Source organism: Geospiza fortis, unplaced genomic scaffold (genome assembly GCF_000277835.1).
Source record: "Geospiza fortis unplaced genomic scaffold, GeoFor_1.0 scaffold182, whole genome shotgun sequence".
NCBI lineage: Eukaryota > Metazoa > Chordata > Aves > Passeriformes > Thraupidae > Geospiza > Geospiza fortis.
The window spans coordinates 335,213-354,035 of record NW_005054367.1 but is presented as its reverse complement, the minus strand read 5'-3'; the positions used below and the strand labels follow the sequence as shown (position 1 = coordinate 354,035).

General features: G+C 40.0%; 1 protein-coding gene across 1 annotated transcript in view; it reads left to right on the top strand.

The window, feature by feature from the left end:
• Window positions 1-17,917, top strand: part of AQP1 (aquaporin 1 (Colton blood group)) — an 18,567-nt gene extending 650 nt beyond the window's left edge. The window contains exons 2-4 of the mRNA XM_005424326.2: window positions 14,101-14,265; window positions 14,380-14,460; window positions 15,953-17,917. Of these exons, the coding sequence (XP_005424383.1) occupies window positions 14,101-14,265; window positions 14,380-14,460; window positions 15,953-16,132 (426 nt within the window). The 3' untranslated portion in view covers window positions 16,133-17,917. The remainder of the gene's footprint in view (window positions 1-14,100; window positions 14,266-14,379; window positions 14,461-15,952) is intronic.
• Window positions 17,918-18,823: the final 906 nt, after the last annotated feature.

Below are 18,823 nucleotides of genomic sequence, written 5' to 3'. Positions count from 1 at the left end.
GCATTCCTGGGAGTGCACAGGGGTAAGAGCTGTCAAAGAGCAACAAATAAGCACTGAATTTGCTTGGTTTACTTACCCTGAAGCTTAAGGAACTAATATAAAGGACATTTTATTCTTCCACTGGTTTTAGTTTCAGAATTCCACTGGAGCTTTCCTGATAACTGGAAATATTTTGGTTTTTTTTTTTTTTTTTTTTTTTTTTTTAAGAGTAGAAATGTAGCAGCTGTAATTTACTAAAGATGATGTGGGGGTTCTGTTGGTGCTGGTGACCTCGGAGAGCTCGACTGTTTATTGTAGGAGAGAATCCAGTCCTGACTGATAACCAGGATGTCATAGGGATGGTCCTTCCTCCCCACCCTCATTTTGGAAGTTTAGGACATTCTGGTCGTGATCAGTTTTGCTTATGTTCAGTTTTGTACACCCAAATTGCTGAAAGGTGGCTTCTGATGCCAATTTAACGCTGAAATCACTGGCAGTTTTATGACCTTTTGTGCTTCTGAGGGTCTCTAAGGTGGCATGTTGATTAATGTGCATACACCAGTGTTGTTTGGGCTTCTGTGAGTGTGGCTCATTTTCAGTAGTTAATTAATGGTTTGTGTATGCTGGTGATGCAGTGAAAACCCATCCGAGCAGAGAGAGGTGTGCAGGAGGAGAAATCCCATCCCCAAAGGTTTGAGTCATACCTGTTGCATTAGGCAGAATGCTCAGATCCTGCCTGGCAGAATCCCAGCTGCCCTTTCTGTGCATTTCTGGGCAAAAATTGGACAAATCCTGAATTGTCATGTGTAAACTGGAGGAAAAATGTGAGGCAGCTACAGGTAACTGGGGTGCAGGTTCCAGCTGTCTCCCAGCCAGATGCCCATATCACACTGCCTAAAAACTGCCTGGCCACAACTCCTCCTCCTCAAAATGTCATTTTGCTGTTTTTGTAGCAGAATAATAGGAGAAAAACAAGGATGAATACACTTTTAAACTTGAAATCATCCCACTGTCAGAGGCAGTGCTGCAGCCACTGCAGGACGCACAGTGCTATAAATGGAAATTCCTTCTGGTCACTTACTTGACCTGATCTCTTAAGAACAAGTATTTTACATATTTTCCTTGGACTCTTTCTTTCAAAATATTCCTGACTGCAGTTCGTAAATTGAGCTAATTTGAAATCTTCTGCCCATTTGAAGTCACAAGAGTATTTGGGACATAAAACTGCAAATGCAACATCTCTTCTGAAATAACTTAGGCAAAACAGCCATATGGTTTTGCATACTGTAATTTGACATTACAGTTTATTCAGAACATGAGTCAAGTTTTCAAAACAGAGCAAAATCTGATATTAAGGTGATTCCTGGGCAGCTCAGTATCATTCACCCTCATGTTACCCTGTGAGCTGGCTGCTCACCTCCCTCTCTCCTGGTGCCTGCAGCTATTCCATCCTGTCAGCGCTTTGGAAATTTTGATGGGTTAACTCAAAACATTTTGGGGAAGAAGAGCAAATAATTTTATTGACTCCAGAAGGTTCTGGCTGCGAGTGTGATATGTGATCTTTTCCTCTGAAACCACTGACAGAGGGAACAGCTCAACCACATGGGACAGGGTGTCTGCCCAAGTGGTTTCCTCGAGAGGTCCAACTGCCATTAAACACGGGAGGTCTGGTTTTGGTAGCACTTAAGCTTTTGCCTTTTGCTTCCATAAAATCCTGATGACTGATTCCTTCCTCTAACCAAAGCTCTAAACCTGGCCAGTTGTGGAGGGGGGTGAAGCTCTTTTTGCTCCTCAGTCAGTAACTCCTCAAGCTACAAAGGCAAAACTGAGCAGGGTTAAGTCTCCATTATATAAATTTTACAAATCAATCAGCAATTTCTGTGCAATGGAATATGGTTTCTAAAAGCTCTGGTCTCACTGTTTTTCATTGGAAAATATTCAGATATTTGTTTCTTTTTTCTTTCACATCCACTTACAAATGTTCTGGCTGGAGGAGCAGTGGGGAGACCCCCCTGGGGATAGTGAGGGCAGCAGCTGTTCTTCTGCCTTGAGAGAGAGGAAAGGAAAGAAAAGGAAAGGAAAGCAAATCCATTCATTTCCCAGTGACAAGCCTGGAGTGCCTGGGGAGGGGAAGGCTGAGGGGGAACTGGGTCTGAGCCCAAGGCTGGGGGGAGCAGCAGCAGAAGGGCTGTGCTCGTGCAGGGCTGATCTCAGTGGGCACATCCTGAATCTACAGCACTGAGGTGCCTCCTCTGGCAAAGAGCTGCCAAGGAGAAACCACAGAGCTGCTTTTATTATGGTTTTTAACCTGAGGATAAGAAAGGGAGGCTCAGAGATGGCATCCCAGTTGGCTGCTCTCTCTTCTAGCCCTTGTGGATAACGAGGTGTGGATTCCCAGCTCAGAAAAGGAATAGAAACAGAGTGCTGCATGTTTGGGAAGAGGGTCTGGATGTGTGTGGCTTTGTCCTCTGTTCTGACCCTGCTGTGCTCTTGGAGAAGTGTTTTTTACAGGAAAAATGTGGTGGGGGCAGTGTGTAATGGGGTGAGTGGCCATCCAGTGTTCCCAGTGGATACTGGGTGGGGCTGCATGCTTGAATTTGGATTTCTCCTGCCTGGCTGCAGGTCCTGCACTGAGGGACCAAGCTGAGAACCCATTTCCACTGGCCACTCTGTAATCCAGAGAGAATGAGGGACAAAGAGAGGCCCTTCAACCTCTGGATCTGTTGAGTTGCTTCCAGAGACACCCAGCTGCTCTTTGCCATGCTGAGGCTCCAGGCTTGCAAACCTCTGCTAAGAATCCAAAATTAAGTGGGATAAGTCCGTGTCTTTCTCATTGCTCAAAAGGAAAAAAGGAAACACAATCAAATGGAGCACAAACCCCAGCCATGGACAGTGCAAGGCTGAGGAGAAAGAAGGGAGGATGAAAATGCAGGATGTGCCTTTAACATGTTCAGTATTAAGGTCTGGTTTACACCAAGACAAGCAAACCAGTCACACATTAGGATTTTGATCCAACCTTTGCTTAAGTCAACAGACATATTTTTAGTTACTTTGGCTGGTCCCAAGTAAGACATTTTGGACAACACTCAGAGATGTATTTAGATTACTGAATCCTTTTAAGACACTTAACTTCCAATATATTTTAGTAGTGGCTTGTGCTCCAAAGTAAAAATTTTGAGCATTGGAGAAGCTGGAAGAGGAGTATGCAGTGTGTTTGCTCTTGTAAAAATTCAAATATTTTTCCTTACATCATCTTGTATATTTTTATTTTTTTTTTTGAAAGATGGATTACTACACGTTACGAATTTCCATTAGGTAAAGCTGTAAGAATAGAGAATACCAGATCCAAAATGCACTCATCTGCCAGCAGAGCTGGCTATTGTCTGCTGAGGACAGATCTGGAGTTTAGATAATGGAACAAACTACTCAGCACAGGCAGTTAATGACCAACAAAGAGCTCAAGGAGGAAAGAGGGGAGAGAAGAGACTTCTGTGCTGTAAAGTAACACAATATTTGCTGTTAAACAATGTTTATCTGGAGAACTTCTAGCAAACTTTTAAAAACATGGTCAGAAAGTTTCTTTAGCTGAGGTTATTTCATATTTTTATATCTATTTTTCTATCCATCTGTAGATATATATATATATATATAAAATAACCTGAGCTAAATATATAGGTATAGATAAATAATTACAATTTTGTGACAAATGCAGAATCACCACTTCACAATTTCACAATTTTCACAATTTCATAGTTTTCTGTATTTTGGCATAGTGATGAGAGTGCCAGGAAATGTGTCCCCAAACTCTCAGAGCTATAATTTGGAAACTATTTGAAAACTCTTCCTTTGAGTTTATGATGAAAGATATTATTTTAAAAGTTATAAGTGGATCAAAAATTGTAGGCAACAAAAACAGACCTGAAGGTAATGTTGCCCGGGTAGATAAAGAGAAAAGAAAAACAACCAAGAATAACAAATAGGAGGCCTTGGGTTTAGAAAACACCAGTGAACTGATAAATGTTGTTTGTGTAACTAAGGAGCTCTCTGGAAAAGCCAGGGGAGATCTGTGGTCAGTGGATTCAGAGGTCATTTTAAGACAGGTGAATATTCATATGGATGCTATTCCTGGAGCATGGAGGGTTGTTGCTGGAACACCCTTTGAATTTCTGCTGTGACTGGCCGGGCTGTGTCTCTGCTGCTCCCTGGGGCTGCCCAGGTCAGGATCAGCCATGGCAGAGTTGGTGCACACCATGTCCTTTGGGGATAAACACCCCGTGTCCAGCTCTGGATTGCTCAAGGGCAGGGAAAAAGGAGGCCTTTGCTCTCTTTGACTCCTCCTCTTTGACCTTCCAACCTCACCAAAGGCACACCACAGAACCACAGAATCATGGAATAGCTTGGGTTGGAAGAGACCTTAAAGATCCAACCCTTTGCCATGAGCAGGGACACCATCCACTGTCCCAGGCTTCTCCAAGCCCTGTCCAACCTGGCCTTGGACACTTCCAGGGCTGGGAATGAGTCCTCTTTCCATAACTACTTCCACTTAGCTGGACTGTGATCCAGCAGCATCAGAGCAACTTGGAACCTATATGCTGGAGATTTTTAGGGTTTTTTTTCCTTTACTGTCTACATGCTCCAGTCTTGTTCTGCTGCTTGGGGAAGCTGAACAATCTCTTGTCCCCAGGAGAGTGGAGCATAGGCTGTGATAAGATATGTGGATCCTTGTCATCTGCAGATGATCTTTAGAGCATCCATGCTGGTGAATTTTCTCCTAACAAATTTCCAATTTGCATTTCCAGTGCAAACATAGTGTTGCACCAGCACTAGGAATTCCCTTTCGTGTAGTTGAGACCTGCCACACCTTTTACTGGTGTTTGTGGGTCAGCACTGAAGTGTTTATCCTGATATTCCCCATTGGATGCTTCCCATCCTTTAGAAACTTCTCTCAGAGGGGATTCCCCATGGGTAATCACCACACTCCCCACATTTGGTCCACGCCAGTGGCTTTCTCACCATGGGGAGCAGGACTTGCCTGGTTGCCCTGGGTGACTCAGTGTTTGCCTTGTGATTTCCCTGGCTGCTCGTGCCCGCACCCTACGAGCCCATTCTCCAACCTCCAATTAAACAAAGCCAGCTCCAGTTGGAAGAACATCCAAAATAAACTGAGAGCTTGACAGTGTGAGGGGACAATTGAGTAAGTGATGCTGCTTTTCCTCTGAGTCACTGTGGAAAATTGCAGCTCCAGAGGTGCTGCTGGATGGACGAGACACGCAGCTGAGATCCTGACCTTTAGTGCTTATTGAAAAATCCTTGGATAACTTTTTTTTTTTTTTCAATGCAGATAATATTTTGTGCCTTTCTCAAGTCTAGGACAGTGAGGAGTTTCATTCTCCCTGTCTCTGCCCTCTGCCCTGCTTATTTTTGATCCAGATTAGGCTTCTCCTGCCAACCTTGCCTCTGCATGCTTGAGGACTCCAACATTCACAAGGGACAAAAAGCTGCTGCATTTCTGAAATGAGCAAAATGGTTCCGGTACATGACATTGATCTGGGATTTTTATTTCTTAACAAAGCCTGTCACAACAATAGCTCATTGTTCACTGTCAGTTTTTGCAGCAGAGGGCTTTTAAGGCTTGCCAGCATTGTACTGAGGGGCCCCAGGCAGGGCAGGTGGGACACAGGAAAGGCACCTGCTCAAAACTGGCCACGGTCTCGGCCTCTTTTTAATGAGTTCACACAGTGACAGCAGAAACATCTGGGCTGAGATGTAAACCTGATGGTTATCACCCATCCCCCAGAGAATTTAGGGTTATGGCTCGAATCCTTATCTCAGATCTCAGAGCTTTTTATCTGATTTCCATTTCCATGAAGATTTGCTTAGTGCCTCTCCAATAATAGAGCCATACCCTGGGATTTTGGCAGGGAGCACGGAGGGATGCAGCAGCGCAGCCTTTTTATTGGGACAAGGAGAGGCCCTTGGTGCTCATCCTCCTGCAGCCCCGTCCTTTTGTGCTAGAACAAAGTGGGTTTTGTGCCAGTGGATCCAAGGATGAGCATTTGGAAAATGCTCTGCAGGCCTCAAACTAAAAGTTTTCTTCATTTATTTCTACTTAGAAATGGTAGAAATTCCTGAAAAAAGTGCACAGGGGTGTTTAAAACAGTGAGTTGCCATAGATCTAAAAGCATCATTAATTTGGTAGGTTAGTTAATATTGTAATACAAGTGGAGGGGGATTTTCAGAGAATGATTTTTTCTGTGTTAGATCAACTGTCAAACTAAGTAGGATTAAAGTAAAATTCATTTTGCCACCAGCCTTCCTGAGTGGCCAATACACCATTAAAATTGATTTCCTTTCCATAGAGTTCTCTGATTACACCAAATATATTTGGTTGTTCTATGTATATTTGTGTGTTATGTGCTTGCACACCCCCAAAGACACTCACACACCAGAGACAGATGGACAGAAAGATTCTTCAGATAAAATAACCACAAATTTCAATTTTTAATTTAAATTAATTGGAAAGTTTACAAAGAAATTATTAATAGGTGGCTTCTGAACTAAGATCTGACATGGCAAGGACCACAGCCTGAGAACAAATGGAAATGTCCACAGCAAGAGAATGAATATTATGGATAAAATCTGGTTAAATTGGTGCAATGGTGAAAAAAAATCTAGATTTTTGTAGCAGGGCTTGTGGGTTTTAGCAGTTAATGTAAACCTTCAGGGAGCTGAGAATAGCATTTGTTTAATCAGAGAATCCTAAAAAATATCACTATCTGCATAGATATTTTTAAGTGAAGCATTTTTAAAGTAAGGATACCAAACCACATCACAAGTACTAAAGGAAGAAAGGATAGCCCCTGAAAAATTTCCTGTTTGTCTTTAGAGGAAATTGCCTGTTTTCTTTAGGGCAGTAGTACATTTTTGCTTATTTGTCCATCCTCCAGCTTAATGGAGAGAATTCAATAACAGAGGGGTCTTTACCTGGTACCACATTTGTCTCCTGGAGGTTTTTCTGGCCTGGCTGGGAACATTCTGAGCCCTGAGTATTTATTAATGTGTAATTGATGGGAAAATGCTGATCTTCCTGGCATCCAGAGCCCGTGCTGGTGTTTGGCTGCTGCAGATTCATTGAACTGAGGAGATCTGAGGCTGAGGCACAACATCAACCTGTTAAATCAAATATACAGAGCCTGACAGGCATCCTGGAGGAAACTATAAACAGCAGGAGGGCGAAAATTGGCCTGAGAGCTCTGCAAGGCACAACTAGACTGAAAGGAGTAAAGAAATCCTCTGTGTGCTTCTCTGGATGAGTCCTGTGCATCCCCTCTCTAGGAACCACTGGGAGGTGTCACAGAAAACTCAACTTTTCCAGGCTCTCAGTGCTAATTCTGTGCCAAGTGGAGTCAATGAAGGCTTTCAGAGCAGAAATGTGGCACGTTTCCTTACACATTTACACACACAACTCCTCCTGAGGGCATTGATGAGTGTGCTTGGAATGGGAAAGGTCAGGTTTGGCCCTTTTTCATTTATTTGTTGGGACTTCTTGCTTGATGAACAAGGTGGAGAAATGGAGGAGCTGGAATTGTCCTCCCCAATTCCTGAAATGTGTTGCACAGGCTCAGAGCTGGTTTTTAACCCCATGGAAATGCCAAGTGTTCAATGCTTATTTATGGCTCATAAGTTTTGAGAACTTGACAGATTTGCTGGAGTTTGTCTAGAAATATAAAATGAATATTACTTTGGTGGAATTGCCAACAACCATACAGTGAGGTTTGTGCAAATCCAGGTGTTATTCGAGTAACAATATAGAAAGGATGTTCCTATTTGGCTCAAAATTCAGATATGCCCAAAATTCCCCACTGAAATACTATCTCCTTCTGGGCTGGTAATAGAGGAGATAATAAACAGCTCTGTGGTATAAATGAGTGCTTCAACTATTACAGAAAATTAACTATTTGCTTGGGTTTGTCTGGGTAAAGGAAAAAAAAATACAAAATTCACATTTCCTTATCCTCTGAATAGAAGTTGTTTATTTCTCAGCAGTAACATTTAACCAAAAAAAAAAAAAAAATTCTCCCAAGCAACTTTCCCAGAGGCACATCAAAAAAGTAAAAGTGTAAATAAAAAAAATTATCTATATCTGACCAGCTGTGCTAGAAACAAGTCCTGTAGAGGAACTTTTACTGCCTGTCTTGGTCTGACATGCAAATTTTATGTGTTCTGGTTTAATACAATAATCACTCTCCCCTCTTTCTCTGCATGGCACTAAAACACAAAGTCCTGGATAATTTCTCCTCAGCCTGCAGAGGGTGGGAGGAGGGAGCTGAGCCTCGTTCCTGGAGGGTGTCTGCTGCCTAAGGAACGGAAAATATGATTTCTGCTTTGGGAATTGAATGAGTCCCCTTTAGAGCTCTTAAGGCTGTATTTATAGGAAGGATAATGTAGCAGAGGACAATGTGTTTTGTCCCCACGTTCTGCTGAATGCTTCCATTGTTGATGTAGGATACAATCCAAAGCTAATTTATAAGCAGCTTCTGAGTCCTCCTGTCGTATAATTTTAAGTGAAACTCTTGAGATCTTTGCCTGTCTCCCCTTACTAAAGAAATGAGATTTTGTACTTCCTGAATCCCTAATACTCAATTAATGGGTATAGAAACATCCATTTCAGAGTGATACTGTTAAATAGCAAGGGTAGAAGTGAATAACTGTGGTTAAACAGCCAGGGATGAATCTCTGAATCAATTCTGGCTATCACTCAAGGTTTATAGCTATGGAGATGTGAGACAGACTTCCAGGAGAATAAAAGTATGTTATCAATATGGAAATCATCAAGTTCTTTTAATGACAGAGTTAGAGCTGAAAGAGTGAGAAAAGTCAAACAAAATGACAGGCAAGACAGTGGGATGTGGTTTGGAGGGAAGCAGGGAGACAAATTTCTGAGATTACATTTGTAGAACATCCCTTTAAAGAACTTTGCCAGCCAAACACTTAAATGATAGCTAGTTGGCATAAAAAAGAATGATTAATATTTCAAAAGAGTGGGGGATGAATAGAGAATGAACCATCTAAACTATTGTGAAGAGTTTTCCTTATTTGTAAAAGAAGGAAAGTCAAAGAAGGGAAATTTTAAGCTATAAGAAGAAAATGCTGTAAGATGGCAAGAATTTACTTGAATAAAATGCTGATTTTAAGAAAGATGTCTGCCAAGGCAGAGAAAAGGTAATCATTTAGGTAGGATGGTGAGGATATGCAAGGAAGAGAAGTCCCAACCATTTAAAATGCTGTGGCTTAAATTTTTTTCCTCAAAACCACAGCAGGAGACAGAGCTTGCTCTGGTGTTTCATAAGAATGGGGAAAGCTGACATTCGCCTACTACAAAATAGACTTTTGCAATACCAGAGGCCTCTTTTTTTTTTTTAATTTTTTTTTCTGGAACAATGAGAAACTAATCCCTGTTATATGAAAGGAAGCTGGGCCCTGGAAGCTCCAATCCAGGGCTGAGGGTTTGTTGGATGAGATGGAGCTCAGCCCATCCCATGTGATGGAACCACCTTGCATAACAAAGTGTCTTATCCATATAACGGGAAACAGGTTTGAACTTGATATACTTTCACTGGTAATGAGAAAAATATGAAGCCACTAGAGAAGTACACTGTGGGGTTTACCTTGGGCCAGTTTAATTTCCTGTCCCCGTTTCTCTTCCGAAGGCGGACAACTCATAAATATCCTGTCCTAATAAAAAAAAAATTAAAAAAAAATTCAAAAGGAAAGAAAACATACCATTAATTTGCCCAAATGATTGCTGTGGGAGGCAGTCAGCTAAACATGGCAGTTAAGGGCACTTCTGGGAAACAAATTCTGTAGTTCCCATCTCCTGTGTGATGTTATGGAGAGCTGGAAGCGATATGGCCACTGCCCATTTTCTAAGATATAAAGCAGGTGTTCCTCTCAACTAATTGCTCTCATGTTCATGTCTAGATAATGTTTTTGGGTTTAACATTCCTCATTTGAATGTCTCTTGAGTCACTGTGCCTTCAGTGATTCTTTAGTTTCCAATCAGTTGCATCTCAGGAGTTTTCTGAATACGATGTGATTTCTGTTCATTTACTGAATTCTGGTAGATTTTTATTCCATGACCTTGTTCAGATTCACAGTGAACTGAGGGGAAAAAATATTAATCATGGGATTGTTAAGGGTGGAAATGGTGGAATTCAGCTCACAAGAGGATGCACCTCCCTTGGGGCGTCTACATGTTCTGCTTCTTGTCTGGGAGCTGTGAGGTTGAGGGAGAATTACTCATTGCAAGCTGCTGCAGCCAAGATTGATTCAGCTGATCATAAAAATGTGTCCACAGTAGTCTCCCATCTTGCCAGTGATTCAGCCCATTTCTTATGTATGTTTCTGGTGCTTCTTCTGTCAAAACACTGGTATTAGAAATGAAGTTTAGTGGAATTATTCATGTGAACAAAAAAGGAAAAGAAGCCTATGTAGATTCTCTTGGAGATGAATATGGGCTTGTGTGTTTCATTTAACCCCTTAGAGCATATTTAGTTCCTTAAAGCTCTGAATCCACTCCTCAAGTATCTCAGGTCTGAATCCTGAAAAGCTCAGGGAGTTGCTGTGCTGTTCTCTGCCCTCTGAAATATTTTCTGTTACCTTAATGAGGATTACTGGACTGCAAAGAAATGTCAAAGATTTCCCAACATCAAAGTACCAGTGCAGGGAAAAAGGCATTGCAGTGTGGGTACAGGTCGCTGGAAAGGGCTCTCTTTACCCCAACACTGCACTAGAAGTGGTTATGTCTCATTTCAAAGCATTATTTTGTCTATTTAGGAAGCAGAGATATTGATCACCTTGTATTTTGGATATTCTCAGCAACAGAATGGCAGATGTTAAGAACAGCTGTTGATTTTTAGTCAGGTCTCTAATGTGTGGTACTGCTTCCTACTAAATTCAGATTAAGCTTTGGACAACACTGAAGCTTCTGGAGTCTGATATTCTACAAAATCTTCCACAAAAGTTCAGACTTTCCTTAAAAACCTGAATAACATACAGAAAATACAAGAAAAGGATGACACACCCATGTTGGTTGTGCCTCCCTGGTTCTGTTAAAGCAGCAGATTCAAAAGGTGCAAAATGTAATCTGAGTAAGACTTGCAAATCCTCTGTGAATGAGGATGATGTAACTATAAACATAAATAATATAAATATAAACATTAATAATATAACTATACTATAAATGTAAAAACCATAAAACTACAAATATAGATAAAATATAAATTAAATATAAATATGCACATGCACATGTACATTTTAACTTGACAGAAGGGAATGTACCTTCATATTTTCCCTTTCTAAAGTCTTTCTGGGGTGTGCTTGGGATGGTGAGCACTGGTGCTGTTCCATGTGTACCATGGATGGTCCAGGCTGCTGCTGCAGTGAAAATTTACCTCTGATAAGAAGGCAAAAAATATTCTGTTATCCTACACCTACACACTGCAGATCCACAAGCCCCAGCAAGACATCCAAGGTTTGCCTGGGTTTGTCCCATTTTGGAGCACAGCCCACAGTCCTTGCTCTCACAGCAGAATCTTAACATTTCTGGCAGGCTGTGTAAAATTACATGGCTGAAGGAAAGCAAAAGGTTTCCTATGATATTTCCAGGTTTTCTTTGATCCCGCTCAGCCCATCAATAAGTGTTGATTAGCAGGGAGAATGACCTCAAGTCACGTCAGCTGTAGGATGTGTTTTTCCTGGAGGGAAAGGAAGAATATGATTTCCTCCTCTCGAAGATAAGGATTATCACAGGTTTTTAAAGAATAATTTTGCTCTTATTGTCTTTTATAGAAGCCCTTCAAGTGAAGGGAAAGCCCAATGTCTGTCCAGTGTTTAATCTTTTAAAATGTCAAGGCTTTGTCAAATGGCAACATTGATGTGTCAGACCTCAGCTCTGGGTTCTCTGAGGTTGCATTATGATAGAAAAGAATTTGGTTTCTTATCTGCTTTTGGGCATGTGCACATCAGTCACTTATTTGCTACCTGGCTTTTAAGTTTGGCCATTTGGCCTTCCAAATGTGAGATAAGGTTTTCCGGAGGGTTCATAGTCCAGCCTTAAATTAGTTTTGATACAAGGAAACACATTGGAAGCCTAATTTGTTGAGAGACAAAAATGCCACAGTTTCTACAGTAAAGAAAATTCGCTTATTTTTAAAACTTACAAAAGCAATAGAATATTAATTCAGAGATATCAAGCAGGAATTTCTAGATCTGCAAATTTCAGTGCATCTTGTATAGATGTATTTATGTCAGACTCACACTTCTCACATGTAAGTGCTAATAATGATGAAGGTTTCATTAATGGATTTTGGTTACTGCCCTGTGGATGCTGAAGGAACCAAAATAGCCATCCTTTCAACCAGAATTCCCTTCTATTTGTGGACAAACTACTTCCAGCTCAGAGGATATCGCTCCTGCATGTTAAAGAACAAGCTATAAAAATACATTATTAGTGTTCCAGAATAGCAGGATTTAAAAACCAGATTTATGCGGAGGAAAGACTCAAATGACTTTTTTTTTTTGCTTAGGAATTTGATATTAAATTTTGTTACAGAGAAGAAACAAGAAGTGTTAACAGCACCTGTGAAAAGTGAAATAGTTCAGTTAACCATCTTTAACTTTTAAGGTTTTTCAAATATTAGCTTTGGGGAAATTAGGGCATAGACCACAAAATCAGATTAACAGCAGGATTTCCCGTGGTTTCATTGTTCTGGACAGGTCACAATAACACGTAATTATGGTTTTTTGCCATGAATGACCCAGTTTTTAATGCAGGGGCTCTGACAGATGTGATAACCCACTGATAGCACAAATTAATATAAGTTTTGCAGAGTTTGCTTCCTACTCTGAGTCACATTCTCAGTTCTCTGGCATGTGGCCAAGCTCATGTTTCATCCCATCCATGCAAGTGAGTTATTTCTGCTTAACATCAAGTTATTCAGCTCAGTAACAGACTTACCTTGACTTAATGGAGACACCACTGAATACAGCCATTAAAAGCAGAACTCAAAACTTTTTATAACATCAAATGGTTTACCTCCATGGTTTCTTGTAAGGCACAAGTTTTTAGCAGTATTTCTGAAATACGACAGCATTTCTGTTCTGTAATGTCCATTTATGTGAATCACCATGGTTTCAATATGCTCTACAGCATTTAGGAGAAACTCTGCTGATTTCATGACTAATAACACCATTGGAATATTTATCCCTGACAGTTTCAGTTTTTCTAGATAATCCACTTCAACAGGAAATTGAAGCACTCCCATCAGCCCCTTGGGATTCCTTAACTGGGGATTTTTTAAATGTATCCCAAAGAAGTTAAATGAGCTTCAGTTTGAGTCTAAGGAACCAAAAAGTATTTCACCTGTGAGTTAGGTGTCTAAGCTCTTTGTAGTCAAATGAGATCTATATAAAAAAAAAGGCAGAGCTTTCAAATTATCCCCTTCATTTCATCAGGTGAATGGATCTCATCTCCACTGACTACACCATTATCTGTGCAAATTAGAGATACATTAACTAGATATTAATATCTAGAGATGTTTTACGTACTTTTGGTCTTCTGTCACATCTACCAGTGCCCCATGAACTCCGTGGAAATCTCAGGGTATTTCCTGTGGCATATTAATTTACAGTATATGTGGAACATTAATAACTTTAATATTAATGTGGAAATCCCTGAAACAATGAGTGACTGTCCTAAGGCACCACAGTTCACTTCTAAAAAGTCAACTCTGCTGGAGGTGACTCTCTGGCTGATTTGTTTCTCACATATAGATAATTCCACTCTCACTGTTCACTTTGTCTGGAAGAAGCAACCACTCAAAAAAACCCAAACAACTGCTTATGCCTAGGCTTGAGTACAGCAGGGAGTGTTTCAAAACTAACTTCTCTTCAATTTTTTGTATTTCTTCCTATTTTTCCCCCCTATTAAGCAAAAGGAACCCCAGGAGGGAAATGGATGTGCAGGTTCATATTGAAGAAATAGATAACACAGAACTTTGTTACGCTGCTTGAAGTCAAGCAGGAATATAAAATAACATTTTCCTTCTTGCCTCCATGCAGCTTTCAGAGGGAATCAATGCAGGCCAAGGGCTGGGAATTGAAATCATTGCCACCTTCCAGCTGGTGCTGTGTGTCCTGGCCACCACAGACCGGAGAAGGAACGACGTCTCGGGATCGGCGCCTTTGGCCATTGGTCTCTCTGTTGCCTTGGGCCATCTTCTTGCTGTAAGTTTTAGCCCTCAGAGGTTATGTCTGCCCTCTCCCACCTCGGGATGGGCCAGTGAGATGATGGGGAAGCTTCATCTGTGCCTCACCTGTGCTTCTCTTTCCACCTCCTAGATTGATTACACTGGCTGTGGAATTAACCCAGCCAGGTCTTTCGGCTCAGCGCTCATCGCCAACAACTTTGAAAATCACTGGGTAAGTTAAGTAAATTTGTTTAACTCACAAGAGGCTCTGAAAACACATAACCTACAAGATCAGAAACATTTCAACACCTATCATTAGGACCAAGTCAGAGAGTTGGCATTTCCATTTCATCTAACAAAGAATATTCTCCTTTAAATCTTGACCACCCTCAGGCAAACAAAAAGTCCTCAGGCTCGTTCAGTCTCTGTACTTAAAGTAATACAGTAGATTTTCTCTGGTTATTCCCCTTTATATTTATTTATTTCAAACATTTTAATTGTTTAAGCCTTATTACACAGAATCCTGTATTGTGTATTTATTGTTTAAATTAAATTCGTAAAGTGATACTGTTTAATCTGGTAAAGCCCAATTTAGAAATATTCTTAAGCATGTTTATAAACTGAAATGGATCATCCAATATTTAAGAGCTAATAAAATGTTCAGCCTCTTAAAGCTGAGTGTCTGCTTATGTGTTTTCAAGGATAAGTGCTCTGGAAACACTATAAATTTTAGATTATTCCTTGTGTTTAAATGTGGTTAAAATGAGGTTCTTCACAAAAATTTACTTATTTCATAAAAGCTCAATAAAGAAGGCTGATATAAAGTTGTAAATGAACATGTGTTCTTGAATATATAAAATGGGGCTTGTTCCAACTCTCCCAGTCATGATTTTGGCAGCCAGTTACATAAGCACAGGTGGAAATTTAGTGGTAATACAATGGGGTTGTGAAAATTTTGGATATAGATTCCATTTTCATCTAAAGAGTAAAACATAAAAGGAGGACCCTGGGGAAATTTTGGCAGTGTCTACCACTTGAGCATTATTATTAGGACATAAAAGAGAAGTAACTAAGTGAGGAGCTGATATTTTCAGAATTTAATAGGAAAACTATTATCCTTTGTAGATACAGAAGAAGATAGATGTAATAATTTGTGTTAAACTACTGATATTGCTGAATAAAAGAGAGAGTTTCCAGACTCAGTAGTGCTTTGGCCCTGCAAAGTCTTCAATATCTTCTGTTGTTTCTAACAAAATCAACTTGTACTAAAATCCTTTTATTACCTCTCTTTCTAAATTTTAATTTTCTTAAGTGGTCAGGCCAGTTCAATCACAGCAATATCACCAGCTCAGCAGCATCTAGGGGTAAATTAAGCACCTAATTAAGTCCTCGTTAAGTATTACTTTCACATATCACTGGAATATAATAGGAGAATGGAAACTACTGCCCTGTTGTTTTAGAAATTATGCTCCCCTGCCAACTCTATCTGGAGTACCAGAGATGTTTTAGCAGTGGGCAACTGATTTTAAATATCACAAATTGATAATATAATCACAGCTATCACCTCTGGGTCTACCACCAACTCACAGTGACAAATTCCTAGTTTTATGCCACATAGTTAAATAAACATTCAGGTGGACAGCCTGCAAATTTCACTGTGAAAATCCTCAGAGGAGCTTCAAATGCACAAAGACCTGATGCAATGGCTTGGACTTGTATTCCAGATTTTCTGGGTTGGCCCAATCATTGGAGGAGCAAGTGCTGCCCTGATTTACGACTTCATCCTGGCGCCCAGAACCAGCGACCTCACCGACCGCATGAAGGTGTGGACCAGCGGCCAAGTAGAAGAGTATGACCTGGAAGGGGATGATATGAACTCCCGGGTGGAAATGAAGCCAAAATAAAGAAGGGCATGGAGAGAGGGGAAAAAAAAAAAAAGAGAAAAAAAAAAAAAAAAGCAGCACATTGGTTTCCGAAGATTTTATCAGTGTTATAGACTCTTTGTAAACCAGCAAGCAGTACTTTGTTTTTTTAATTCAATACAGTTTTCCTTTTTTTATTTTTTTTCTGCCCCCAATCCTAATAGCATTTTTTATATCTGGGGTTTTTCAATTACAGAGTCTTTAGGTTGAGAAGTCATGATGTAAACAAAATGAGGTGAAGTTTATTTAGGTCACCTTTGCACGACCTAAATAAATTGGGCTGAAGTTTAACCCTTCCCTTGGTACCACCCAATTTTGAGGTGTATTTAGCATGGGGGGTTCTCCCACCACATCACTCAGTAATGATAAATAATTCCAATCACCAGTTTGTTGCCTGAAAAGAATAGATATTGAGGACAGAAATAATCTGTACCAATAACGGAGGCCTTACACTTGAAAAAACAGTATTTATACAAAAATGCAAGTCTGGCATCTAATGCCAGCAATGAATGGGAAAATAATCCAGTCTCAAATCAATGCCCAAAAGCATCTTTTGGAAGGAAAGGTTACTAAAGATTAGTTGCTATAGTTTTAGTTTTAGTTGTAAAATTACCCATAGTTTCCTAAATGATTTATCACCTTTGAGAAAAAGAGGGCCAGAAAAGTAAGGCAAGGTAAGAATTTCCAGAGTCACAGGATCTTTCAGACTTTCATTCTCCCTGAACCTGCCTCCAGCTGCTTGTGAGGGAAGAATGTATGTGACAAAAAAAAAGAAATAGATATATTAACTCCTGGGAAGTAATAACTAGAATTCAAATTGGAGAGTAGCAACAATGGCAACAAGAGCAATGTGGTGCCAGTGTGCAAACAGGATCTGATGGTTTCTGTGGCTACTCTTCTTTTGTTCACCTTGTGAAATTTATCATGTGATTTAAAGCAAAACAAGGAGAAAAGAAGTCCCCTTTCTCTGTGACCTTATTCCAATAGCCAGCGCTGTGACGTTCAGGGACCACAAACACGTGAACACACGGTATATTTTCTAATGAGGGACAAATACATACCTGTAAGTCCATTTTGGGGGTGGTTGCTTTGTTTTTTTTTTATATATATATATATATAAATGTTTATATATATGTTTTATACAGAAAGCCTAGTGTACTGTTTTGTAAGAAAATAAGAGCATAAAGACAAGTGGAAAGAATTACAGCAGTGCTTAGCAAAATAAACAACACTGGAAATGAGAAAGAGAATTAACACTCTAAATGATGTGGAAGAATATTTTCTGTTTAAATTTGTGTGTGTGTGTGCTACTTCTGATTTCCTGAGTAACCCAAAGCATTAGCTGGTCTTACCTACTAACTATAGAATATAGTTCAAGCAGACACGTGCTGATATACTTGTTCTGCACTAAAAGTTTTCTATAAGAAATGAGGCCCAGAGGAACTGATGGAAAATCAGCACATTCCAGCATTCAGCAAAACCCCCCAGAGGTAATGGGATGGATTCTCCTCCCTGAGAGACAGGGTGAGATTGGGAGGTGAGGTAGGATTGGCATAAGAATCTGTATGGGTTGGATCATTTCATCAACTTGAGCAGTTGGACAATGAAAACAGAATAAAAATGAAAATTACCAGCAAAATAAATCAGAATATATTTTATCTTTCTTGTCTACATTTGGTGTGCTATCCCATGTATTGCCTATGTACATAGAGCATGATTGGATTTTGGGGTGGTTTAAAAATAAACAAAATCAGTTGTGCTAACATACGAACTGTTCATGATTCTTCATTTTTAATTTGTCATGCAATGCAATTTATTTTTCTGCCCCATTTTCCAGGTACCCACCTGTAAGACTGTGCCAATTTCTACTTTTCCACTTTCCACTTGATGCTTCCCTTTAGGGAAAGGAATATTCTTTGTTTTTATGGCAGGCAAAGCAGACCCTCAACTGGAAGTGAATTCTTCCAAATTGTACTTAGAATTGAAGCAGAGAACCAGGATCTTGTACCCACTTTCTAGAACATCTTTCCAATTTTATCTGCTGTTATCCCAGTGCCTCCATTGACTCCAAATTAACCCTTTCTTACCTTGCAGAATCTCTGGGCCAGAGAGAGAGCCAGAACAGTTGCAGAACTCACCCACAGTAAATAGTTTGTTTTGACAAGTTTCGGGTAACTTAAGAGTTAATGGCGCAGAAAATGTAAAATTCACAATTTGTTCCTTAGTCTACACCTTGCAGAGAACTTGGCTTATTTTTCTTATGCTTCAAAATCCAAAACTGTGAAGACAAAAACCACTCTCCATCCATTTAGGTTGTGGTAGGACTGCACTATATTAGCTGCTCTAGCGTATGATCATTAAAATAATAAATAAAATAGATTAAAGACGTAAAATAATTGCTTCCCTAATGAAGGAAAAAACAAAAAAAACCACCTTCAAATCAAAGTAAATGAAGTGTGATTTGTGTATTTCATAGAATCACAGAATCATTGAAAGTTTTGTGTTGGAGGAGACTTTAAAAATCATCTATTTCCAATCCACTACTGTGGGCAGGGACTATTTTCACCAGACCTTGTATTCATAGTGATAATGTTTAAACCATTTACAGTACACCTCTTAAGAAAAAAAAGTATTTAAGGTGAATTCCAGGCTTAGGCCCCTCCACTCTTCTTA